At 42.5% G+C, this 23,907-nt stretch overlaps 1 protein-coding gene across 1 annotated transcript in view; it reads left to right on the top strand.

Moving 5' to 3' along the window:
- Positions 1 to 15,119: 15,119 nt before the first annotated feature.
- Positions 15,120 to 23,907, top strand: part of LOC135559380 (flagellar attachment zone protein 1-like) — an 80,462-nt gene continuing 71,674 nt past the window's right edge. Inside the window, exons 1-3 of the mRNA XM_064993543.1 lie at positions 15,120 to 15,319; positions 16,575 to 16,708; positions 22,205 to 22,342. Of these exons, the coding sequence (XP_064849615.1) occupies positions 15,295 to 15,319; positions 16,575 to 16,708; positions 22,205 to 22,342 (297 nt within the window). The 5' untranslated portion in view covers positions 15,120 to 15,294. The remainder of the gene's footprint in view (positions 15,320 to 16,574; positions 16,709 to 22,204; positions 22,343 to 23,907) is intronic.

Raw genomic sequence — 23,907 nt, forward strand, 5'->3', positions numbered from 1 at the left:
AAAGAGCTCTGGTTGGTGATATGCTGAATATGAACTACAGTATTATACTAACCAGGTAAATTGAACAATAGGTAAATTGGAGTGAAATGCAATAGAAGGATATTATCAACATTGAGAAAATCTACTGGTGTTTTTTCAGCACTGAGATTATTTTTGGCTGTGGACAGGTAATAATACTGTAGTTATAGTGCAGGTGGTGCAGTAGCTTTCAGATGCTCTCTTCTTTGCTTCAGGTTTAATCAGACACTGTTGTTCAGTCTGGTTGTCTTGGGGATGCATGTATGTGCCGCGTTTTCAGATGTTCCCTTTCCCCTCATTTCCGTTTTAATCAGGCACTGCTTTCTAGTCCTGTTGTCTCGGGGTGAAAGTGTAGCAGCATTCCTCCGTCTTCTCTCTGAACATAATCTCTTCCTCACACAGAACATTAATCTACCTTATTTTCTCTCTGTGTTGCTCCTTTATTTCTTCCAGGTGTTAAGGCCCTGTCTCGCTCACAGGCAGATGTGTTAGGAAAAAATGGTCTTTGTTTGGAGTTGTGCTGTTTTTCAAAAGGAAATATTCGCTTGGCTCTGTTCCCTGAGGACTTGTACAGACAGAGGAAACTAGAAAGAAAATTAGATGAGTGGTTGAGTGAGAGAAACACACAGAGAGAGAGAGATACATTAACAGACAAGGTAAAATCATTTTGCCCTACAGCCAGTGCCATTGAGGCATCTATGTTAGTTTTGGACAGGGGATCTATGAAATGGTTGTCTTGGCAACGTATGTGCAGCAACATTTATATATCTTGAGTTTTTGCATTTGCTATAAGAACGTCCGCAATTGAAGACCATTATTTCATGAATACAACACAGGTTCTATCTCAGGTTTCTGTTCACCGTGCTTCCAACAAACTCTGTGACCTGTGTACCACAAGCAACCGGTGTACCACAAGCACAAGTAGCACAAGAACACAATCATAGAGAATTATAATGCTTTGCTTGGATTGTAGAGACAATGTTACTGACGCATCAATTTGATCAACTGCATACCCAATAAATCACACTAAATCACATCTGAATAATGTAAGGATTAATGACAGATTAAAAAACATATTAGGTCTGTGGGCATGGCAGAATGAGCCTGTTTTGTGTGTGTGTTAAAATGAAAAGGGATATTTTAAAGTGGAACTTGTGAAAGCCAGGCTAAGGACCTTTCCCACATCTCCCCTCTGGACTTTCTCCCTTTTCCTGTAAGGAACTAAACTGAGATCCCATGTACTTGCAATGAAAAGTGACAGGAAATTGACTAAAACATTGGAAATCAATGGAAAGTAAATGCGCTCCTTAAGTACAAGTGAACAGCGGAGAGCGGCCTTATGTCTACCCCTCTCTCTCCCTCTCTATCTCTTCCTTCCTCTCTCCTTCCTTTCTTACCTTTCTCTCCCTCTCCCTCTCTCACACACACACTCCCTATCTCACTCCCTCCATCTCTGTCTCAGGCTGAGTCAATACCTGTACACAGCCGAGAAAAGATAGCTGATACGTCTTGTTAGTGGCTGGAGTGTGAGTGTGTGTCCAAATTGAGCAGTAAAGACAATCTATTCCCCAGTGCGGAGGCCAAGTCAGTGTAAAAGATGCAGAGGAAGTGCCAAGGGAGTACTTCCAGTTGTGCCTGGCCATACTTTGATCTGATTGGCTAGTGTGATGAGGGATAGGTCATGTAGGCCTAGCAGCCTTCTCCTTTAAAGATGCACTCCGGGATCTTCAGCATAATACATTTCTAACATATTGCATAAATTGGATTCGTAACATATCACACGAAATGGATGACGTAGTACGCACTTGGATGATGTAGTACACAAAAAACGGGACCTGTTTTGGCTCGTGAGCACCACTTTCAAAACTACTGGCTGAAATTGTACAAAGGTTTGAGAGTACATCTTTAAGTCACAGGTCTACCTTAGAGGAGATGCTCAGTACAGGTAGCCAAAAAATCTGTCCTGACCGAGAACGTGGCGTTACGACCATGATGTGTTGTGTTAGTTCAGTTCAACCTTGGCCTCTGAACACTGGGTCCCAGATGGTTAAGAGAATAGCAGTCCCAAATGCCATTTAACCCTTTCATCTGTGGACCTCCTAGCCTGAGGCACAGGGACTATGCACTTGACATCTGCTCTGATGAGCTTTTATTGTCGAGGCTCCTGGCAAATTTTGAGCTGGATAATTTATACAACCACTCAGATGAACCATCAAAACCACAGATTTAATTGGATATAAAAGAACGGTTCAGAATAGAATGGAATAAAACAGAATGGAGTAGAATTTTATAGAATAATAAGGATCAAACACAATATAGCCTACAATTAAAAGTATATATCCAATGGCTATGTTCAATCTGGGAGAGGAGCCCTAGAGCCTGATTGTGTTCCTCTCCCCTTCAGAAGGAAAGGGCCACATACAGATATAAATTATTTTCAAAAGGATCATTTAGAGTTTGCAGCAAGGCACCTTTTGCAACAGAGAAGAAATATAACAAATAAGAGAATGTGGGAAGGAAACGGGCATGTGGGCGTTGTCCTGAATGTGCCAAAGCGAAGGAAGCATACGTTGGGGGCAGAATCAAAACAATAAAGCTGATTTATACTTCTCTAAATGATCTTCCTGTAATCGAGTCAATTCCCTCCAAATCCATTTACCATGTTTGGAGAATGAGGCCCCGGGAGCGCTTTGATGATGTAATGCCCCATACAGGTTTAGAAGACTTTATTCTTAATCCAGACCTCCGTTGTCCCACAGGAGATCAATGGGGGTGGTGCCAGATCAATAGTATTACATACAAATCTATGTCACTTTCCCACCAAACTGTGCTGGCACATGCTATATCTCCCTGCCAGCTGCCCAGCCAACTTCTAAAGCAGGGCAGAGCAGGCTAGCTGACTCCAATAGACACTCATAATGGTAAACACATGCATACTGCTGTCTTAGTTAATGAGAGGGTCAACCAGAAAGCTTTGAAGGAAAGAAAAGGTTTGCATACAAAATACAACATTAAATCATATTACACATGAAATATGGAACACTTTGCTATATTTCTTTACAACTGTGTCTTGGGTATATTACTTTCATGTTTTTTAAAAAGAGGAGTACATATGTTAATACTAGCTTTTTCACATGAAAGCTGTTATATATTATATATGAAGAAAGGTTAACAGTCTAAATATGTGGATTGTATAAAGAGAGAATGGGGATTGTGGGTAAAAGAGCCTGGAGGAGTTGCGTTTTATGGTTTGTGGCAGAGGTTCCTGGCTGTGTTTCCATGTTCACTGTGTAATGCCTGTGCTTCATTACAGATAGAAGCATCATCTGGGGAAACCGTGGTTTAGGTAGAACAGAAATTAGAGAAAAGACCTTGCTGTCAAAACAAGCAGAAGAGACACATATAAACAAGGATCATGCCGTGGTTAAATCCATTGCGCCATAAAACCTGGAGCTGTTCATAAAATGGAGGAATAAGAAGCAGAAATAATATTTCAAGTATGATTAGTTCATCTGCAGGGCACCTTGTGTGATTGAGAAAGGGGGTGAAAGGGGAGGGGGCATTGTTCACAGCGAGCAGTAAATTATATCTAGCCTTTGAATGATTCCTGCAGATCCTATTACGACAGTGAGGAGGGGGTGGAGGGGGTTGGGAGAAGGGGGCAGTTGGGAGAGAGAGAAGCAGCAGAACGAATCGGATGAATTCTGTTTCCAGCTGTCCAAATGGGGGTGGGGCGTGTGTTGGGGGCCAGCAGGAGCAGGGAGGGGGGCTAAGGGATGGGCAGTGAAGGGGTGAGAAAATAAAATATGCATTTGTTCCCGATCCAAAAACACTGTCATGATAACATACACTTACCAAAACACACACAAAATACATTTAGTCTTTGTTAATCTCTCCTTTTCCCACCAGCTCCCTTCAAAACGAGGAAAACAAAGTGCATGTATCCATCCATCTTCTATCTCATTTGAACAGTCCCCCGCCCTCTGCTGCTGTGTACCCTGAATATTTGAGAGGCTCTTGTCTCCCATTCGTCACCTTGACTAGTGATATAGTAGCTGACACTAGCTGTTGCGTTAGTGTGCTGTTGCTGGAGACATTCTGCATTTATTCACCCCACTCCTCTTTTTGGAGAGCAGTCACCCAAATTTTGTGCATCATCAGTCCTTTTCCTCTTCAGGCGATTAAAACACACATAAGGAAAATCATCCCTGCAGCACTTTCCAATTGTATGGTGCTCTGTGAAAAGAATATGTATACAGATAACAGAAGAGGCAATATACTGCATTTATCTGGATGAACAATAATCATATTTAAGATAACTCTAACAACAGCTTTGGTTGAATCTAACTGCTGCAAAAGTGTGTACGAGTTACTTGTACAACATTAGTTCTTACCAGTGGAGGGAGGAAGGCATGTGATGACACAAAGTAAGACTAGCTATATTGTTATTTGATAAGCTGATCAGTTCGATTTAAGACATCACTCCAAACCTCAGCAACTCTGTCAACAATAGCTTACATGTCTGTTTTTAACATGCTTATTACATGCTTGAAATTATGCAATTCAGGATGAAACAACTTTATAGTGCTATTCATTAACCATCAATCATGTCTAAAAATAATCCTACTCTCAGAGTGTGTTGAGCAGAGATAGTTTTATAGAAGAATTTACTGACACTTCTGTTGACATCAGTCACTTGTTCCAGGAGCTCAACATTCTCTGGGTATGAGATATGTAAACAGGTGAGCTCTGACAGAGATATGATCACCATCAGTCACCTGTCGGCCAGCATCACATTACTCTACGGATGTAGAATGTTAATTTGAGCCAGCTTGCTACAGCAGAAAAATAATCCCGCAGCAACAGGAAATTTGAATTATTATGTAGATTATGATTAATGGACATTTTTGTAGGGGTTGATACTGTACATTTTTCGTAAGGGAAAATCAAGCATTTCAGGAAAGTTCTCCTGCAACAAGGTGATCAAATTAAGATCCTACATCTGTACATGTCATATGCCAGCTCCTAACCACAAAAATCTGCCCAATGACAGCAATTCCCTGCCCACTCACCCATGTACAGAGGGCCTGAGTAGATTCGACTCAGGTTGGGGATCAAATATCACACAGTATTAGTCCTCACACTATATAACATAGGAAATAAAGGCTTGTCATATCAACACAAACAAGGAATGCTTTCACAGAGCTTACAGTGTGACCCAGAATGAGAGTAGGGAATGGGAGCCATGTGTTTTTACTCATGTAAAATGTGTTAAATGACCTCTTGCCTGTCCCTCTTGTCCAATGTCCCTGTTCTGTAAAAGCTGCTGTACTTATGCATTAGAATATTAATTAAGTCCCATTTGAACGTGTTGGGAGGGATACAAAATGGGTGACAGGGGCCGGACATTTAATGCCGAACATTAATAATAACAGGGGAGGAGCAATGGGAAATTAAAATGAAGGAGTTCTGCACCCCACCTCCCACTTTAATTGCAAATTTGAATTTCCTATAATGGATTCTGACATCTCAAGTCACCAAAATCCATCATTCTGAAGGGTATTATTCCTCAATTAACCTGTCACCCCACCACGTCCCACGTCTTTCTGCAGGGCCTGTTCAAAAGAAATGAAGAAGTTGAATTACCTTCAAATGTAAAGCAGATTGATAATTCACTCTCCCACACACACAGCCTTGTCTCTGCTCTCTGCTTCCTATTCTGACTGCAGCACAGTGCTCTGCTCAGGGAGAGTGCCCCTGTCTGGTAAGACCGCAACTTCTCCATTCATTTGTAATTCTAACATTTCAACACCAACATTCTAATTTTAGCTGGGTTTTCTGCAACCTGAGCAGGTTATTCATGCTTTACTAACACAGTAGAGATGAAACACACATAATGTCATGAATAGGTCAGGATACGGAGTAATAAAGAAATCACTCATGGTGGTAAGAATAAAAAATGGTTGCCCTGATACAATATGCATGCTTTTCTATATATTCAGTGTGTTTCAGATGCTATATATCACTGTGTTGCTGTTTTGTCTGAGGTGAACCCCAGCTATCTTTGCTCGGTGTAATGAATAGTGTTTCTGCTCTCCTGGGTGTCACTGGGATGGTTTTATAGTATGGGCTAGGCCTAGGGAAAGGTCTGCCCCCCAGTGAGCTCATAAGGTTGGCTTTCACCCTGGCTATGTGGTAAAGATCACTCCTGCAATAAGCATATATATGTTGAAATGGGGTCTTTTTGTACAAAAATATGTGTTGTGTGCTGTTGGAATATACACACACACATTCTGTGATATGTCTGCATAGATTTTCATGGACGCACATTTTACGGGTAATTCTCTCACATGTTCTATCCTGATATTATTGTTGCCTACATTACTACTATTGACAAACTGCTGTATATAAATCATATTCATTCACTATTTCAAATGTCTGATTATTCAACGTATCTATGCTACTTGGTCTTGTGTAGAGATGGCAACATGTCATGTGTGGAGCTCTTACCTTGACTCTCTAAAACTTATTTCAAGAAAACTCAGGTTGAAATTTAATGATAGGGGAAATAAAACAGAAAGGTATTATATGGTTGTCTATTTCTGTTGAAGTAAATTGAAATCTTTAATTTTCCATCCACTTTCCTTTTTCTAGGACATTGTGTTATTGGTTGTTGTGTACCACATTGGAAAGCATGTGCACCCAACATCCTTGAGAGAGAGAGAGAGAGAGAGAGAGAGAGAGAGAGAGAGAGAGAGACAGGGAGAGAGAGAGAGAACTGTGTATTTATTGCCCTCCTTCAATCTCCATCTTTCATAATGAGTTTGACACACAAAAGGAGAAATTAATCAGCAACCATTCAAATGCAACCTTGACATTACATGGTTTTCAACATTTTCAACCATTGCAGCAATTACTGTCTTTTATTAGAGTAAAGAGCCATTCACAAAGGGTTCGTTGTAGAACAAAGCCTGACAGTTTCCACACTGCTGATGCCCAGGAAGGTAAAGAGAGAGACGTCTTATTGACAACATCTTGTTTTGCTTTGGAACATTCAAACCTTTGTCTGGCTGCTTTTCCTATCAGTGTGATGACAAGTTGTAACAATTATTTATTTCTCAATTAAATACATTGTCAATTTTTACATCTTAATGAGTCAAATGCATTATTTTCTTTCCACAATGTTGAATGTGGAATGAGATGTTTTACAAGACAAGAATAGATTACATTCAAAGCACCACTATAATCAACTATCTTGAGTAATGTTCTGTATACAAGAGTGCAAAACTGTCACCAGTTAACATTGTAGGCTTGGTTCTTTTGTGTTGTAAGGAGGCCTCTTCAAAAGGACTTATTTGTCCTGTTTCTCGTTTGACAGTCTGAAATGAAGAGACTGCTTGATTAGAGACATGTAACCAATGTATTGAGAGGTTTGTGTGTGCTCCTACTAGATTCCACCACCCCCACATCCATAGAAACAAGCAAAGAACGGGTGATATGGGCTTCGGACAAGAGGAAAGTGTGGAGAGACATGGCAAATGATACTGAGCATAAAAATGAGCTGTAGAGATGGACAGAAAAAAACAGACAAATTAAAAAGATAAGGCACCTGCCTTCTGGCGCAATACAAGACTTGCTGGCAGCCATGTAGCTGTTGATTCTTCTTTATTTTTGTAATAATTCAAAATTAATTAAAGACTGGGGGAGAAAATGGCCTGAGCTGATGGTATAATGAGTTGCCAAGGGACATCTTTGTAATAATCTCCGTTTGTAACAAAGATGTAGCCAAGTCGTGGTTGTCTTGTGAGTCACTGGGCCTGCGTGGCCACATTCACTGCCCAGAAAAATCCCACTGACCCTTAGGAGCGCATTCCTTGTTACTTAATTTTCAGATATAACTGATTACTTCATTTTTAGCTTTCAGCCCTAATCGACATCAGGGAACTCAGAAGAAATGGAAATCACAGCATTCGTCATATGCCAAGGTCTCATTTATCTTGGAGTGATATTCAGTTTTTAAATTGTGCAGGAGCTAGCTGGAGCCAGGCTCATGCAACTTGGGTCAAAGAGAGAACTAGGCTCCAGCACTTACAGGTCCAAGGAGAAAAGTATGATAAATCAACGTTAGGGTTTAGGTTGACATAAAGCTATGGTTAGGGTTGATGCTAGGGTTAGGGTTGAAATGTTTGCAAATTTATTGAAAATGAAACACAGAAATATCTCATTTACAAAAGTATTCACATCCCTGAGTCAATACATGTTAGAATCACCTTTGTCAGCGATTACAGCTGTGAGTCTCTTTGTAAGTCTCTAAGAACTTTGCAGACCTGAATTGTACAATATTTGCACATTATTCTTTTAAAAATTCTTCAAGCTCTGTCAAGTTGGTTGTTGATCATTGCTAGACAGACATTTTTAAGTCCTGCCATAGATTTTCAAGACGATTTAAGTCAAAACTGTAACCCGGTCACTCAGGAACATTCAATGTCGTCTTGGTAAGCAACTCCAGTGTACATTTGGCCTTGTGTTTTAGGTTATTGTCCTGATGAAAGGGGAATTAATCTTCCAGTGTCTGGTGGAGAGCAGACTGAATCAGGTTTTCCTCTAGGATTTTGCCTGTTCTTAGCTCCATTCTATTTCTTTTTATCCTGAAAAACTCCCCAGTCCATAAAGATTACAAGTATACCCATAACATGATGCAGCCACCACTATGCTTGAAAATATGCAGAGTGGTACTCAGTAATGTGTTGTATTGGATTTGCCCCAAACATAACACTCTGTATTCAGGACAAAAAGTTATCTGCTTTGCCACATTGTTGGAGTGTTTTAGTGATTTGTTGCAAAAGGGATGCATGTTTTTTAATATTTTTATTCTGTACAGGCTTCCTTCTTTTCGCTCTGTCAATTAGGTTAGTATTGTGGAGTATCTACAATATTGTTGATCCATCCTCAGTTTTCTCCTATCACAGCCATGAAACTTTGTAACTGTTTTAAAGTCACCATTGGCCTCATGGTTAAATTCCTGAGCGGTTTCTTTCCCCTCCGGCAACTGAGTTAGAAAGAACATCTATCTTTGTAGTAATTGGGTGTATTGATACACCATCCAAAGTCTTCACCATGAAGATATTTTCTGTGTCTGCCAATAGGTGCCCTTCTTTGCGAGGCATTGGGCTACTACATGACACTCACATTTTCACTAAACCCATCATGAGGTTCCTACAACCAAGCATATGAATTAAAGTTTGCAACGTAGGTACACACAGGTGGAGAGACAAATATCAGGTGACAGACAGTGACATTCAATATCACCTTGCACACTCTTGCCTGTATCTAGCTGATATAGGATGTAATTATTATTATTATTATTATTAACAGTTGCAAACAAGAGTTTAGATTGGACAAATGAAGGTATGTTTATCCCCGTTTTGTTCCGTTTGCTTACGTTTAAGAAAAGTTATTTCAAAAGAATCGGCAGAATGAATACACCCCTGATCACGAGTAAACACAGTTCACATTATAGCAGCCACGTTGTATTCCTTCTTGCATCTATGCGCTCTCCTCCTCTCACCTCTTCCCTTCACTTGTGGACTTCAATGCACACACTGTATGTGACCAGGCAAAAAAACCTTTCCAAGCCAAACCGCTTGTCACGCCTTTATTCTCTATGTTGGTTTTTTTATTTTATTTTTTTATTTCACCTTTATTTAACCAGGTAGGCTAGTTGAGAACAAGTTCTCATTTACAACTGCGACCTGGCCAAGATAAAGCATAGCAGTGTGAACAGACAACACAGAGTTACACATGGAGTAAACAATTAACAAGTCAATAACACAGTAGAAAAAAAGGGGAGTCTATATACAATGTGTGCAAAAGGCATGAGGAGGTAGGCGAATAATTACAATATTGCAGATTAACACTGGATTGATAAATGATCATGTACAGGTAGAGATATTGGTGTGCAAAAGAGCAGAAAAGTAAATAAATAAAAACTGTGGGGATGAGGTAGGTGAAAATGGGTGGGCTATTTACCAATAGATTATGTACAGCTGCAGCGATCGGTTAGCTGCTCAGATAGCTGATGTTTGAAGTTGGTGAGGGAGATAAAGGTCTCCAACTTCAGCGATTTTTGCAATTCGTTCCAGTCACAGGCAGCAGAGTACTGGAACGAAAGGCGGCCGAATGAGGTGTTGGCTTTAGGGATGATCAGTGAGATACACCTGCTGGAGCGCGTGCTACGGATGGGTGTTGCCATCGTGACCAGTGAACTGAGATAAGGCGGAGCTTTACCTAGCATGGCCTTGTAGACGACCTGGAGCCAGTGGGTCTTGCGACGAATATGTAGCGAGGGCCAGCCGACTAGAGCATACAAGTCGCAGTGGTGGGTAGTATAAGGTGCTTTAGTGACAAAACGGATGGCACTGTGATAAACTGCATCCAGTTTGCTGAGAAGAGTGTTGGAAGCAATTTTGTAGATGACATCGCCGAAGTCGAGGATCAGTAGGATAGTCAGTTTTACTAGGGTAAGCTTGGCAGCGTGAGTGAAGGAGGCTTTGTTACGGAATAGAAAGCCGACTCTTGATTTGATTTTCGATTGGAGATGTTTGATATGGGTCTGGAAGGAGAGTTTGCAGTCTAGCCAGACACCTAGGTACTTATAGGTGTCCACATATTCAAGGTCGGAACCATCCAGTGTGGTGATGCTAGTCGGGCATGCGGGTGCAGGCAGCGATCAGTTGAAAAGCATGCATTTGGTTTTACTAGCGTTTAAGAGCAGTTGGAGGCCACGGAAGGAGTGTTGTATGGCATTGAAGCTCGTTTGGAGGTTAGATAGCACAGTGTCCAATGACGGGCCGAAAGTATATAGAATGGTGTCGTCTGCGTAGAGGTGGATCAAGGAATCGCCCGCAGCAAGAGCAACATCATTGATATATACAGAGAAAAGAGTCGGCCCGAGAATTGAACCCTGTGGCATCCCCATAGAGACTGCCAGAGGACCGGACAGCATGCCCTCCGATTTGACACACTGAACTCTGTCTGCAAAGTAATTGGTGAACCAGGCAAGGCAGTCATCCGAAAAACCGAGGCTACTGAGTCTGCCGATAAGAATATGGTGATTGACAGAGTCGAAAGCCTTGGCAAGGTCGATGAAGACGGCTGCACAGTACTGTCTTTTATCGATGGCGGTTATGATGTCGTTTAGTACCTTGAGTGTGGCTGAGGTACACCCGTGACTGGCTCGGAAACCAGATTGCATAGCGGAGAAGGTACGGTGGGATTCGAGATGGTCAGTGACCTGTTTGTTGACTTGGCTTTCAAAGACCTTAGATAGGCAAGGCAGAATGGATATAGGTCTGTAACAGTTTGGGTCCAGGGTGTCTCCCCCTTTGAAGAGGGGGATGACTGCGGCAGCTTTCCAATCCTTGGGGATCTCAGACGATATGAAAGAGAGGTTGAACAGGCTGGTAATAGGGGTTGCGACAATGGCGGCGGATAGTTTCAGAAATAGAGGGTCCAGATTGTCAAGCCCAGCTGATTTATACGGGTCCAGGTTTTGCAGCTCTTTCAGAACATCTGCTATCTGGATTTGGGTAAAGGAGAACCTGGAGAGGCTTGGGCGAGGAGCTGCGGGGGGGCCGGAGCTGTTGGTCGAGGTTGGAGTAGCCAGGCGGAAGGCATGGCCAGCCGTTGAGAAATGCTTGTTGAAGTTTTCAATAATCATGGATTTGTCGGTGGTGACCGTGTCGGGGTGTGATTAAGGGTGGGTCATCTAGGGGAATTATATATCTATATTGGCCTGGTATGGTTCCCAATCAGAGGCAGCTGTTTATCATTGTCTCTGATTGGGGATCGTATTTAGGTAGCCATTTCCCCATTGTGATTGGTGGGATCTTGACTATGTATAGTTGCCTGTGAGCATTATTATTAGCTTCACGTTTTGTTTGTTCGCTTTATTGCTTTTGTTCTTTGAGTTTTCTATTCTAAATAAAAAGGATGGAAACATACCCCGCTGCGCCTTGGTCTACTCCTTATGACGAACGTGACACCGCTACACACAGCCTACATCATTGTCACGATATTAGCTAAAGTAACGTCATAATCAGCATAGCTAATAGAACTAACACGTTAGTAAACCTGCTACAATCATGCAGTTATGTTACAGTGTACAGTCAGTAAGCAGTTACAACGGTGGGCCACAGTGGCATTAAATTAGTAATACCAAAAGCTTATCTTGACTTGGAAGAGTTGTTGTATGGGAAAGTGTTGTGTGGGAAAGTCATAGCAGCATCCCTCTGTTTGAGCAGGGTGTTTCAGTGGGCTAAACTAGCTAGCTGCATATGCTAGCTAAGTAAGTGAAACTGAAACTGAAAAAAATGAGGAAATCTCTCTCTCTATTCCTCTTTTGCTTGTCCTTCATTTTGGAAGAAATTAATTTGTTCTATTGTCTTTCGCTCTCTTTGAGTCAACTACTCATCACATTTCATACACTGCAGTCCTAGCTAGCTGTGGCTCATGGTTTTAGTACGAGATTATTTCTCTGATCCTTTAATTTGGTGGACAACATTTCAGTTCATGCTGCAAGAGCTCTGATAGCCTGGAGGACGTCCTCTGGAAGTTGTCATAATTAATGTGTAAGTCTATGGAAGGGGGTGAGAACCATGAGCCTCCTAGGTTTTGTATTGTAGTCAATGTACACAGAGGAGGACAGAAACTATCTGTCCTCCGGCTACATCATGGTCCTGCCCTACAGAGTGCTGTTGAGGCTACTGTAGATCTTTGCAAAATAGTGTGTTCTTTTTAAAACTTTTACTCCTTTTTCTCCCCAATTGGTAGTTACAGTCTTGTCCCATCGCTGCAACTACGACCCTGCCAAGCCGCACTGCTTCTTGACACACTGCTCGCTTAACCCGGAAGCCAGATGCATCAATGTGTCAGAGGAAACACCGTCCAGCTGGCAACTGAAGTCACCTTGCAAGCGCCCGGCCCGCCACAAGGAGCTGCTAGAGCATGATGGGACAAGGAAATCCCAGCCGGCCAAACCCTGCCCTAATCCGGACAATGCTGGGCCAATTGTGCACCGCCTCATGGGTCTCCCGGTCACGACACAGCCTGAGATCGAACCCGGTTCTACTTGGAAAGAAAAGGGTTCTACCTGGAACCATCAAGGGTTCTTCAAAGGGTTCTCCTATGGGGACCGCCAAATAACCCTTTTAGGTCCTAGATAGCACCTTTTTTCTAAGAGTGTAGCATCACCCTAACCCTAATCTTGGCATAAGCCAAATATGTCTCCTCCACCTCTGAATTCCCATTCAAACCCTGGTGATATCCAAAATGAGAGACACAATGCTATTATCACCAAGAACAGAGATGGCACAAGGCAACAACACAAGGTAAACAACAGTACAGTACGCCAACCTAAAAACAGAACACACTTTTAACTAAAACTGTCAACACATAGACCTATTTTCATGCAGTACTTCCACTAGATTCCTGCTCAAGAATATTGACAAGATGTTGCAATGTCAAAGGTGATTATTTAAAAAAAATGAAAAATAAGGAAAGGCTTTTATTGAATCTCACAAATTTGCACAAATTCCAGGCTCCGAGGCATCAGCCTAATCCGAACTTGTTGTTACACAATCCACTAAACTCTGCAGGTGATTATGTTTCACAGCATTCAATAGTCTACTGTGAAGTGATTAAAGCCTGTCTCTCTTGGACTGGTGATAATCAATCTAACCTTCATACACTGGCTATTTATCCAACCAGAACATTTACTGCATATGCAGAAAATTAATGAGAACTGGAAATTGATAAATACAATGAATAGTGTCATGATATGCACAGAATAGGGAGAACAACAAGGTGTGTGTACAATTTCCTTTGAGATTATCAGGAAAGGTTATGGATGAATGTGATTTGCAAGCAGCTTTTTATTGGTTTGTGTTGCACTGCATTAGCAAAACAGAGATCTCACAGGCATGCAATATTGTCTTTGTGAATTAAACAGTTTCCCCAGGGCAAGCAGATTTTAACAATTTGTCCAGTTCCCGTTGTGACACAGGGTCTTATAAATATTTATGAGGCTCAGAAGCTCTGCAGTTCACAGCACATTATAAGAAATAATATTGTTAGCAATCAGTTTCAGTATCTCTTATTCATCATGCACCCTGATAGCCGTTTTAGGCCATGGAGTTTAAGGCAGGAAACAAATATGCTCATAATAAACAGGAATAGAGGGAAGGCAATTTTCAAGTCAATAATCGAGTAATATAGCAATCATGCGGCTTTCAGCACGCTTTGCCTTATGATTCTCAACATGAACACATTCCAAGCTTACTGAGCAGAGAGGAGCAGCATATAACTAACAATATATTCTACCCATTGCTTTCTATTCTTCATAAAACAAAGGACCTTTGGAAATTCAATTTCAATAAAGTGTCCTATATTTGCAAGGAAAAGAGGTTCCAAGGAGATGAAACCACTGTGCAGGCAGAATGTTATGAGAACATCAGACCACATGGGCTATTTTCAGTTGTAAGGGCCAGACAGAAACAGGCCAAGTGACCATACCTGGAATAAGGTGAAAGTAAAACAATTATAATAACACACAATCTGGACCTTCCACTTTCTGATCTGTACAGTAGTACAGGTAGAGTAGCAGCCTATAGAGGAATCTGGAAGAGACAGTCATTTCATTTTTATTGCTTTTAATATTGCATTTTGCATTATACATGTGTGACTGTCACTAAAACAAATAGTTTTACCTTAATTCATCACTGCCAACAAAGGTTGTCACACTCAAATGATATTTGCATCTGCTTGTCCCAAACGACAAAGGACAACAAAGAGGACAGTCCAAGGGACAGTAATGTACGTTATTCACAACCAAACGGCTAGTTAGCTGTGCACGTTTCCATGGAAATCTGGGACATTCACTCCCAAAACAAACACTGGTTCACGCCTCTTCGTGGCAATGTGTACACTGTGATTGGTTCTAAAGACAACGCGCTACGCAAAATCATTGCCCGATTGGCTAGTATCTCTGTTGGAAGTGGAACTGACAGGATGTGCAGGTGCAGAAGCGGGAGATGGGGGCTTCCAGGCGGGTAACCTTAGAATGTGGTGACAGCGGATAAAAACGGAACATAATAAGTTTACCATTGCATTTATAATGCAAAGTAGAAGGGAGACTTTCACTTGCTGAACGACATGAGGTTGATTAAATCTGTGCAAGGCGCCTCATAAAGCCACTTGGCATACCCGAAACCGAATGAAATGATAAGCAGCCGGAGTGCAACAGGTAGCTAGCTAATGTTACATATTATGAAGACAACACAACTAACTCTGTTGATGTTAGCTAGCCAGCTAACGGAATTAGCCAAATAATTATCTAGATATAAACTAACGTTACCTATTTGGCTATCAATGTTAGGCGACCTCGTAGTCTTTCAAGAAGTTGATACTGCCTGTGGGTTTATAGCCATATCCTGGAAAACACTTGTCACTGTTTGTCAGATTTGTAATGAAGGTTGTGCCTCAGATAGGTGCCTGCTGTTTGTGGGGTTAGCTAGTTCTAAATGTAATGTAAATGCATTAGCCTGAATTGTTAATTAACTAAACATGTTATACAAACGTGTGGCTAAACCTCCCTTTAAAGGGATATTTTCTATCTTTCTCAATGCTCTCGTCTTGCTTTCGCTCCATCTCGATCTGGAGTTGGTTCAATCTAATCCAGAATATGACTTGGTCAGAAGTGAGATAAGGAAGATTGGGGGTGGTGCTGTGTAAACATCAATATGAATTAAATGGACAGCACCACCTCTATCAAGATCATCCTCCAGGTCAAGGCTACTCTGCAGCAAGATATGATTTATTCTCATTTCTTTTTTCATTACTTATTTTCCTTTCCATAATGTCAGAAGATTTTGATGCAGCTCACTCACACATACCCACAAATAGAGTTGTTTTAAACCTCTGAGTTTTGGGCATTTTAATTTGTTCTTTGCCCCAAATCTCACCTGCTCCTTTGGTGCACAGTTTCTCTTTATCTGCCATTGTTATAACTTATTAGTTGTCGGAGTGAAATGTGTTTTATAGGCCGCTCCTCAAAGGGAGACTATGCTGCTATGCTCCCTAGATTAATTACTGTTGTTAGAGAGAATATAACAAGGCATTGTGGTCTGAAGCAAGGGGCTCTGGGTAGGTTTTTTCAGCACATAATTAAAAATGATGAAGTGAAAAACAAGGGCTTTACGCACCTGAGGATTCAGGTATGTTATTAAAGCCATTTATTGTGTGGGCTGCTGCACTTCTGGACAGTCACAGTCCCTATGAGAGTAGCTGACGAGCATCAGTGGCCAGCTCAGACACCGATGCCCACACTGAAATCTCATCACTGTTTTTTTTGGCGTCTCTCTATACATAGTACTGTAGGCAATGTCACAATTTTCAGTTTTAGTTAATGGTTTGTCATTGTGAGACATGGTGTCCATGCATCAGTTGTGTTCATGGTAATATGTGTTTATTAGTGTTGATAGATTACCGGTCTGGTTTAGGGGATCATGGCTACTCCAGAGAGACTCAGCGGCCTGCTGAGATTCAGAAACTCCTTGTGGAATTCCGGACCCTTTACCACGAGCGCCTTCGACGCATTGACCAATCTGATGACAGCCGGGAGGAGGCTCTGCAGGTAAACTGGTAATGGCGGGGACACTCCTTGGATGTGCTGGGGCAAGTGTGTTATTTCCACTAATGAACTGATCTAGCAATGTGATGCATATGTATGAGAATAAACTAGAAAATGGTTAGGCCTACATTATGATGCAGACACTTAGTGACAGGCCTTTTATGGCGTCTGTATCTGCTGGCCCTGCATGTGAAGTCTGAGGAGGGACAACAGACTGGGCCTGACAAGGGCAGGGAGGAAACTTGGTGTTTTAGAGACTTGTAATGCTATTAGCCTAGCGCATGGCTGCTAAAAGGTATAGTGCCATAATGAAAGCATGACAGGTTGATCAATGTTGTTAAGAGAATTACTGTCTTTACATCAAAAAGCTTTTTGGGTTATTTTTTTAAACTATCCCATTAAGTGGCTTTTATTGAATATCTTTACATCTCTGGAAAATGTACCTTTTAGCCAGTGCCTTTTAGCCAGCTCATCAGTAAAAGTGGAATAAATTTCCCTACATGTGCATGCTCTTAGTCCTTGTAAGTCTATTACTAATTCATTTTTCTTCTCCTCAACATTTAAAGATGTGCTATTTTTCATATTCATCTCCACTAAAGAATGATGAAAGCGATGAGGATGAGCCAATTCCGCTGCTCTCTCTCTCTCTCTCTCCCTCTGTGCATGTCATGTCAGTTGCTATGGGATGGGGTTGGCTGTGTGGCTGGGGGGGTGGCTGCACACCTTGAGGACTGGGCTTGATGACGGCTGATGAAAGTTTTAGTGAGCCAAGCCTGTCTCTTTGACTCTACTCACCAGAGGAAAGCTCCTTCTATCAGAAGTATCCTCTCCAAGACAAACCAATGGCAGAGTTTGGAAACAACACAGCCACACATTTTAACTGCATTTATCCTCGGTTTGGGGAAATCCTGTTTGATTCACACAGCCTCTGACAGCCTCGGCTCTGGAAACACAAAACAAGCCTTTTAGAACTCTCTTGTCAAGGGTTCAAAGAAGGTCTAGTACAGTATATCAACATCTCTATTGCCTATTCTATAACAGAGTTGTTTTGAAAGCAGTGAGCTAAGAGTTTAATTAAATTACATAGCATACACTATCTAATTTATTTGATAATTACCATCAGAGGGGTATGTCAAACTCATTTAGGTATTTTCAAAATGAGCTCTCTCCAGTTCTGTAAGTTCAAAAATGTTTAACTTATTCTGTAGTACATATAGTGCATTGGGAAAGTATTCAGACCCCTTGACTTTTTCCACATTTTGTTACGTTACAGCCTTATTCAAAAATGTATTTAATATTTTTTCCCCCCTCATCAATCTACCCACAATGCCCAATAATGACAAAGTGAAAGCAGGTTTTTAGACATTTTTGCACATTTATTAAAAATTAAAAACACAAAAACGTATTTACGTAAGTATTCAGGCCCTTTGCTCGAAAGTCTCGAAATTGAGCTCAGGTGCATCCTGTTTCCATTGATCATCCTTGAGATGTTTCTACATCTTGATTGGAGTCCATCTGACGTAAATTCAATTGATTGGACATGATTTGGAAAGGCACACACGTGTCTATACAAGGTAACCCAGTTGACAGTGCATGTCTGAGCAAAAACCAAGCCATTAGGTCAGAGGAATTGTCCGTAGAGCTCAGAGACAGTGTCGAGGCACAGATCTGGGGAAGGGTACCAACATATGTATCTAGCATTGAAGGTCCCCAAGAACACAGTGGTCTCCATCATTCTTAAATGGAAGAAGTTTGGAACCACCAAGACTTCCTAGAGCTGGCCGCCCAGTCAAGCCTTCCAGAAGGACAACCATCTCTGCAGCACTCCACCAATCAGGACTTTATGGTAGAGTGGCCAGACAGAAGCCACTCCTCAGTAAAAGGCACATGACAGCCTAAAGGACTTACAGACCATGAGAAACAAGATTCTCTGGTCTGATGAAACCAATATTGATTTCTTTGGCCTGAATGCCAAGCGTTACGTCTGGAGGAAACTTGGCACCATCCCTATGGTGAAGCATGGTGATGGCAGCATCATGCTGTGGGGATGTTTTTCAGTGGCAAGGACTGGGAGACTAGTCAGGATCAAGGGAAAGATGAATGGAGCCAAGTACAGAGAGATCCTTGAAAACCTGCTCCAGAGCGCTCAGGACCTCAGACTGGGGCGAAGGTTCACCTTCCTTTGGACAATGACCCTACGGACACAGCCAAGACAACGCAGGAGTGGCTTCGGGAGAAGTCTCTGAATGTCTTTGTGTGGCCTAGCCAGAGCCTGGATTTGAACCCGATCGAACATCTCTGGAGAGACCTGAAAGTAGCTGTGCAGCGACACTCCCCATTCAACCTGACAGAGCTTGAGAGGATCTGCAGAGAAGAATGGGAGAGAATCCCCAAATACAGGTGTGCCAAGCTTGTATCGTCATACACAAGGAGACTCAAGGGTGTAATCGCTGCCAAAGTTGCTTCAGCAAAGTACGGAGTAAAGGGTCTGAGTACTTATGTGATATTTCCATAAATGTATATATATATATATATATATATATATATATATATAATCGAAAAACCTGTTTTTGCTCTGTCATTATGGGGTATTGTGTGTTGATTGATGAGGGAGAAAAACAGTTTAATCAGTTTTAGAATAAGGCTGTAACATTTCCAAAATGTGGAAATATTCACAGCCCTTGACTTCTTTCCAAATGCTCTGGAAGCCTAGAGTAGACCCATGGCCTGTAAGGATCATTATTGATGGGTTGTAGACTGTACCCTGCTCTCTGGCTCAGTACCAGTATGTGTGTGGAGGTGTCTTTGGACCCCATATCCCCTCCCAGTCCCTGGTCCCAGTGGGCCATTTATCTGGCCGTGTTGAGAAGCCCCAACAGCCCTGAGTGGACCCAGTTTAATGGCATTCTGCTGTTTACAAGTGACTGTTTTAGCCACCATTTAGGGAGTGTAAACAGTGGTCCACATTGTAAAAAAGATCCCCTCCTCCCCCTTTCCTACCACAAAGACCTCAGTCACCATGCTTTTATCGAGTCACATCTCTTAACCTGACAGAGACTGAAGAGTCGAGCTGCACCCCAGTGCATTGTGGGTACACAAGCATGTTGGCGATATGAAGTTTCTCTTTGACCAATAGAAGGACAAGCCCAGGCTTGATCAATTTATTCTAACACTCCAAACCTCACAGCTAATCCTAATCTGTTACCTACAGTGTTCCATCTGCAGGGAATAACAGAGAGGAGCTATGTGAGGTCTTTAGCTTTACTGGACATTGTGTGATGTCACTTCTTCCACATTTAAGAAAATAAATAATTTATTACTATGTCTCACAAGTGCAGTTATGATCCAGTGGTGTTGAGCGATGCCATCCATTCAATATCTTCTCAAGGAAGATGGGGGCTTGGAGAGGGAGTGTGTAAGTGAAATCCTTGAAAAGACTGCTTTAGCAAAGGCCGCACTCCCTGTCAATCCACAGGGATCCTGATGCTTCTAAAAATGAAATGTGTGTGTGCTCACTCCTTAGGAGACAGAGGAGATGTTGAGAGAAGGGTGTGATGAAGAACTGTCTGTTTGTGGTGGGCTGATGTGGCAGACGGCGTGCTTTGGGTGATACTTGATCTGATGTTAATGTGCTGCCGTGTGTGAGGGAGGGAGGGAGGGGAGTGTTTGACTGAGTGGAGAGAGGGAGAGAGGGGAGATGGGAAGATAATCCCGTCTGCTTGATGAGATTGAAGGCTGGGATTGATTGATCGCCTAATCATAGGAGGAAATGGGCCTGAAAATGAATGGGACACTGCCCTTGGCTTGCTGTGGAGCTGGTTGGCTGGGTTGCAGGGGAGGTTAGCTGCAGCAAGACATGGCCTTAATGTGCAAGGGAGCTGATTTCATTTGTGTCTGATATACAGTTATACGATCCTGGCTAAATGATCAAATGAAAAAGGAAGAGGGGGAACATGGAAGGGGTGTAAATCAAGCTTTATTGCTGGAATATTACTTTTTCATGCCGTCTGAAATGGATGCTTTGAGAAAGGTGAAAGAATAAAAATCCAATGTGAATTTGAATGTGGTGAGGCTGTGTGGTGGCCGAGATAGCCAGCCGCTGTCCTGGATGCAGCTGGGTGGCTGGCTATTGGTGTTATTGGATTATTATTTGTGTCATTATGAGGTTTGCATTATCTTCCTCATGGCCAGGAGATTTGTTTTGTAAAATTGCTCACAGCTGGGAAGCAGGATTATATACCTAAAATATATTCTCTCTTTCTCATTTTCTCCCCCTCTTTCTCACCCCTCCTGCCCTACCTTCCCTCACACTCACACTCCCACCCTCCTCCCCCCTGCCAGACTCTCATCTGCTCATTCTTTCAAACTGAGGGAAGAATTACTTAACAGAAAGGGGAACCTTTGATGTTGGCAGGACCCATGTTGGTACTCTCAAGGAACCTAATGCTGCTCCTCTCATCTATTAGTCACAGTAAGGACTCCCACATGCGTCTTTGGGGCTAGAGAATTAGCCTAGTGTTTGAAGGGGGAGGGCCTTTCCATGTACGGCCCCCAGTTCACTGGGTGTGTGCTGCCAGTGCCCATCACCACGGGCTGATTGAGCTGGTGGGCTGGGCTTTGCATCAGGGCAGCATCAAACCCACCTGTTTGTGTTCTGTTTAAGTGAGGCGGGGCACTTGTCACTTCCACTTCACCTCCATCTCCACTCCTCTAAAAGAGGCTTTGAAAAGCAAATACCCTTCAGTCTGATGGAGCATTTATCTCCATTTCTACCTGACGGCCGACAGAGCCGTAATAATTCCTATATGTCCATCCCGCACTAAATTATAATCTGGGTCCAAACTGTCTGGGCTGTTCTGCAGATAGTCGGCATGTTCCTGCATAAGAGTTAGTGTCAGAGCATCCATGTGTCTGGGCTGTGAAGATGCCATGCTAGATCAAAGGTGGCATATGACTAATAGTAACCCTGGTGTTAGCAGGGGGGTTTGGATGTCATCTGATGGGTTTGGCCCGAACACCCACTGCATGTCCTGCTTTATGATCAGAGGGGCTATCTGTCAGAGAGGGGATGGGGGCGGGACAGGAAAGGACACAACAGCAAGCGACAAGAGTTGTCTCTATCTCCCTCAAATACCTACCTGACTTACCTACCTGACTTACCTACTTGACTTACCTACCTGATGCCTACCTGACTTACCTACCTGACTTACCTACCTGATGCCTACCTGACTTACCTACCTGACTTACCTACCTGATGCCTACCACTTTCAAACTTTCTCCAACCATCACTGCTTCCTTTGCTGTATTCATACAAAGTGATGTTTGAGAATATGCTGTATTTTTCTGAATGGATTTGTTTTAATCCCAACTGGTCACTCAGTCCTCCCTCCATAACACTGAGTGAAGGTGGGCAGCAGCAATCCATTTCAGTGTTGATATTCCAATAAACACCTAACAAAGGTCATGTCTGCTGTGCCCCTCTTCTCTGTCTCCCTCTAGAGCAAGGTGGGTGTGCTGCAGTCGTTTGTGCGGGACCTGAGTGAGCAGAATGAGGTTCTGATCCAGGCGCTGGAGGCCGAGGAGGCGGAGGGCCGGGCGGTGGAGGGGAGAACAGCCAGCCTACACAAAGAGCTGGAGGTGAGTGATCAATGGCATTGATCAGCTAGTCAATCCAGAAGTCTATATCCTTCTCTGTTTACACCCTCAGTGCGCTGCTGTGTTAAACTGAGCGTGCTCTAAGCAGCCACCCCAGGGACCCTCTAAAAGCCCGCCTCACACCCGCCATTGATTGACATGTCGATTAGCCTGGAAGCTGTTGACAGTGGGCTTGTTAGCCATCTTAAGCATTAATGATGATGGGGAGTGGTGGCTGCTAAGTTCAGGGTTACACTGACTATGGGGGAAGTCACATTCATAACTGTATAGACAGCTGACTGTGTGTGTGTATGGATATGGATTGTCAAGGCTCATAGAATAAGCCTGGAGCTCAGCCATCAGTGGGCTTGCAGGTGAGTTCAGAACAAGGTAGGGGGAAACAACCTCATCTGAGTCTTTCACTGGGAACAGCTAATCAATTTAAGATTGATTTACTCTCAGGCCCATGTATTGCTGAACTTGTTCCTGCACTGAACGATTGTTGAGATTTCCCCCTAATGTTATTAACTGGGCTTTTCATGCAAAATCAGCCATATTCACTGTAGCTGGGCCTCAGGGTTGACACTGGAGCTGCTAACCACATGGTCTTCATTACAGATGAAATTGTCATGGAGGCATCTGTATCACAGCTTATTAATCAGGTTTCATGCCTCAAAAACCTTTGGTTTGAGCACCTTGGCATTTCTCCAGTGAACAGTGTAATGAGACTGGCAATTTTGGTGAACAGAAAGTTGCTTTTGTAGAAATTGGTATCCCCCTCCATTTCCCTGTAAACTCTATCCTGCGCTGTAAAGGAAGCTGACAGTAATTGAGAAACGGGGAATTATGAACTAGGACAATAAGAAAAAAGGTAAATGACTGTTTTTGTATTGGATTGTTAAAATAAGCCCAGGCAGAGTTTGGGAAAGGGTGTGCCTGTTGGCCAAGTCAACGTTCTCTTTGTCTCTCAGTGTAGCTGACTGCCCCAGACCTTTCAGTCATTTCATCTTCACAGGAATGGAATGTGGTTGACCTTCAACAGGCAGCATTACTTATTAAAGCCTAAACGAATCGGTCTACGCATTCATTATAGCAGCACCCTGAAGATAAGTGCATATAGCCTACATGCACTGTTGTATATTATTTGAACATGCTGGAGAGAAACTCAATGCCATTACACAATACTGAATGTAGTACATACTGTGTTTGCCTGTTGGGTTTGAATTGGCAGTGCTTTCTAAAGCTAGAGCTTAATTGGTGCCAGGTTGTTCTTGGCATTGGAATGTCTTTTTTGTTGTTGTGCAGTTAGTCAACATTTCTCATGAATGTGTCTGTCATTTTGGCTGGTTTTAAAGTGTGGAATGCATGTATTGTGGTCCTCCTTTGTGAATCAATCACAGATCTGGGGTATGTGTGTATATTGAAGATAATCGAGTGAAGTGTGTGCAGACACCACCACCACAAGCCTCAGCTCCAACCTCAAACCTGTTTCTTCTTTTATGCTTCATTTATGGCCTGTAAACAGTTTGTTTAAAGCAGTTTATAGATGATTTCTAAGAGTTCCCCCA

This window comes from Oncorhynchus masou, chromosome 2, assembly GCF_036934945.1.
Source record: "Oncorhynchus masou masou isolate Uvic2021 chromosome 2, UVic_Omas_1.1, whole genome shotgun sequence".
Taxonomy (NCBI): domain Eukaryota; kingdom Metazoa; phylum Chordata; class Actinopteri; order Salmoniformes; family Salmonidae; genus Oncorhynchus; species Oncorhynchus masou.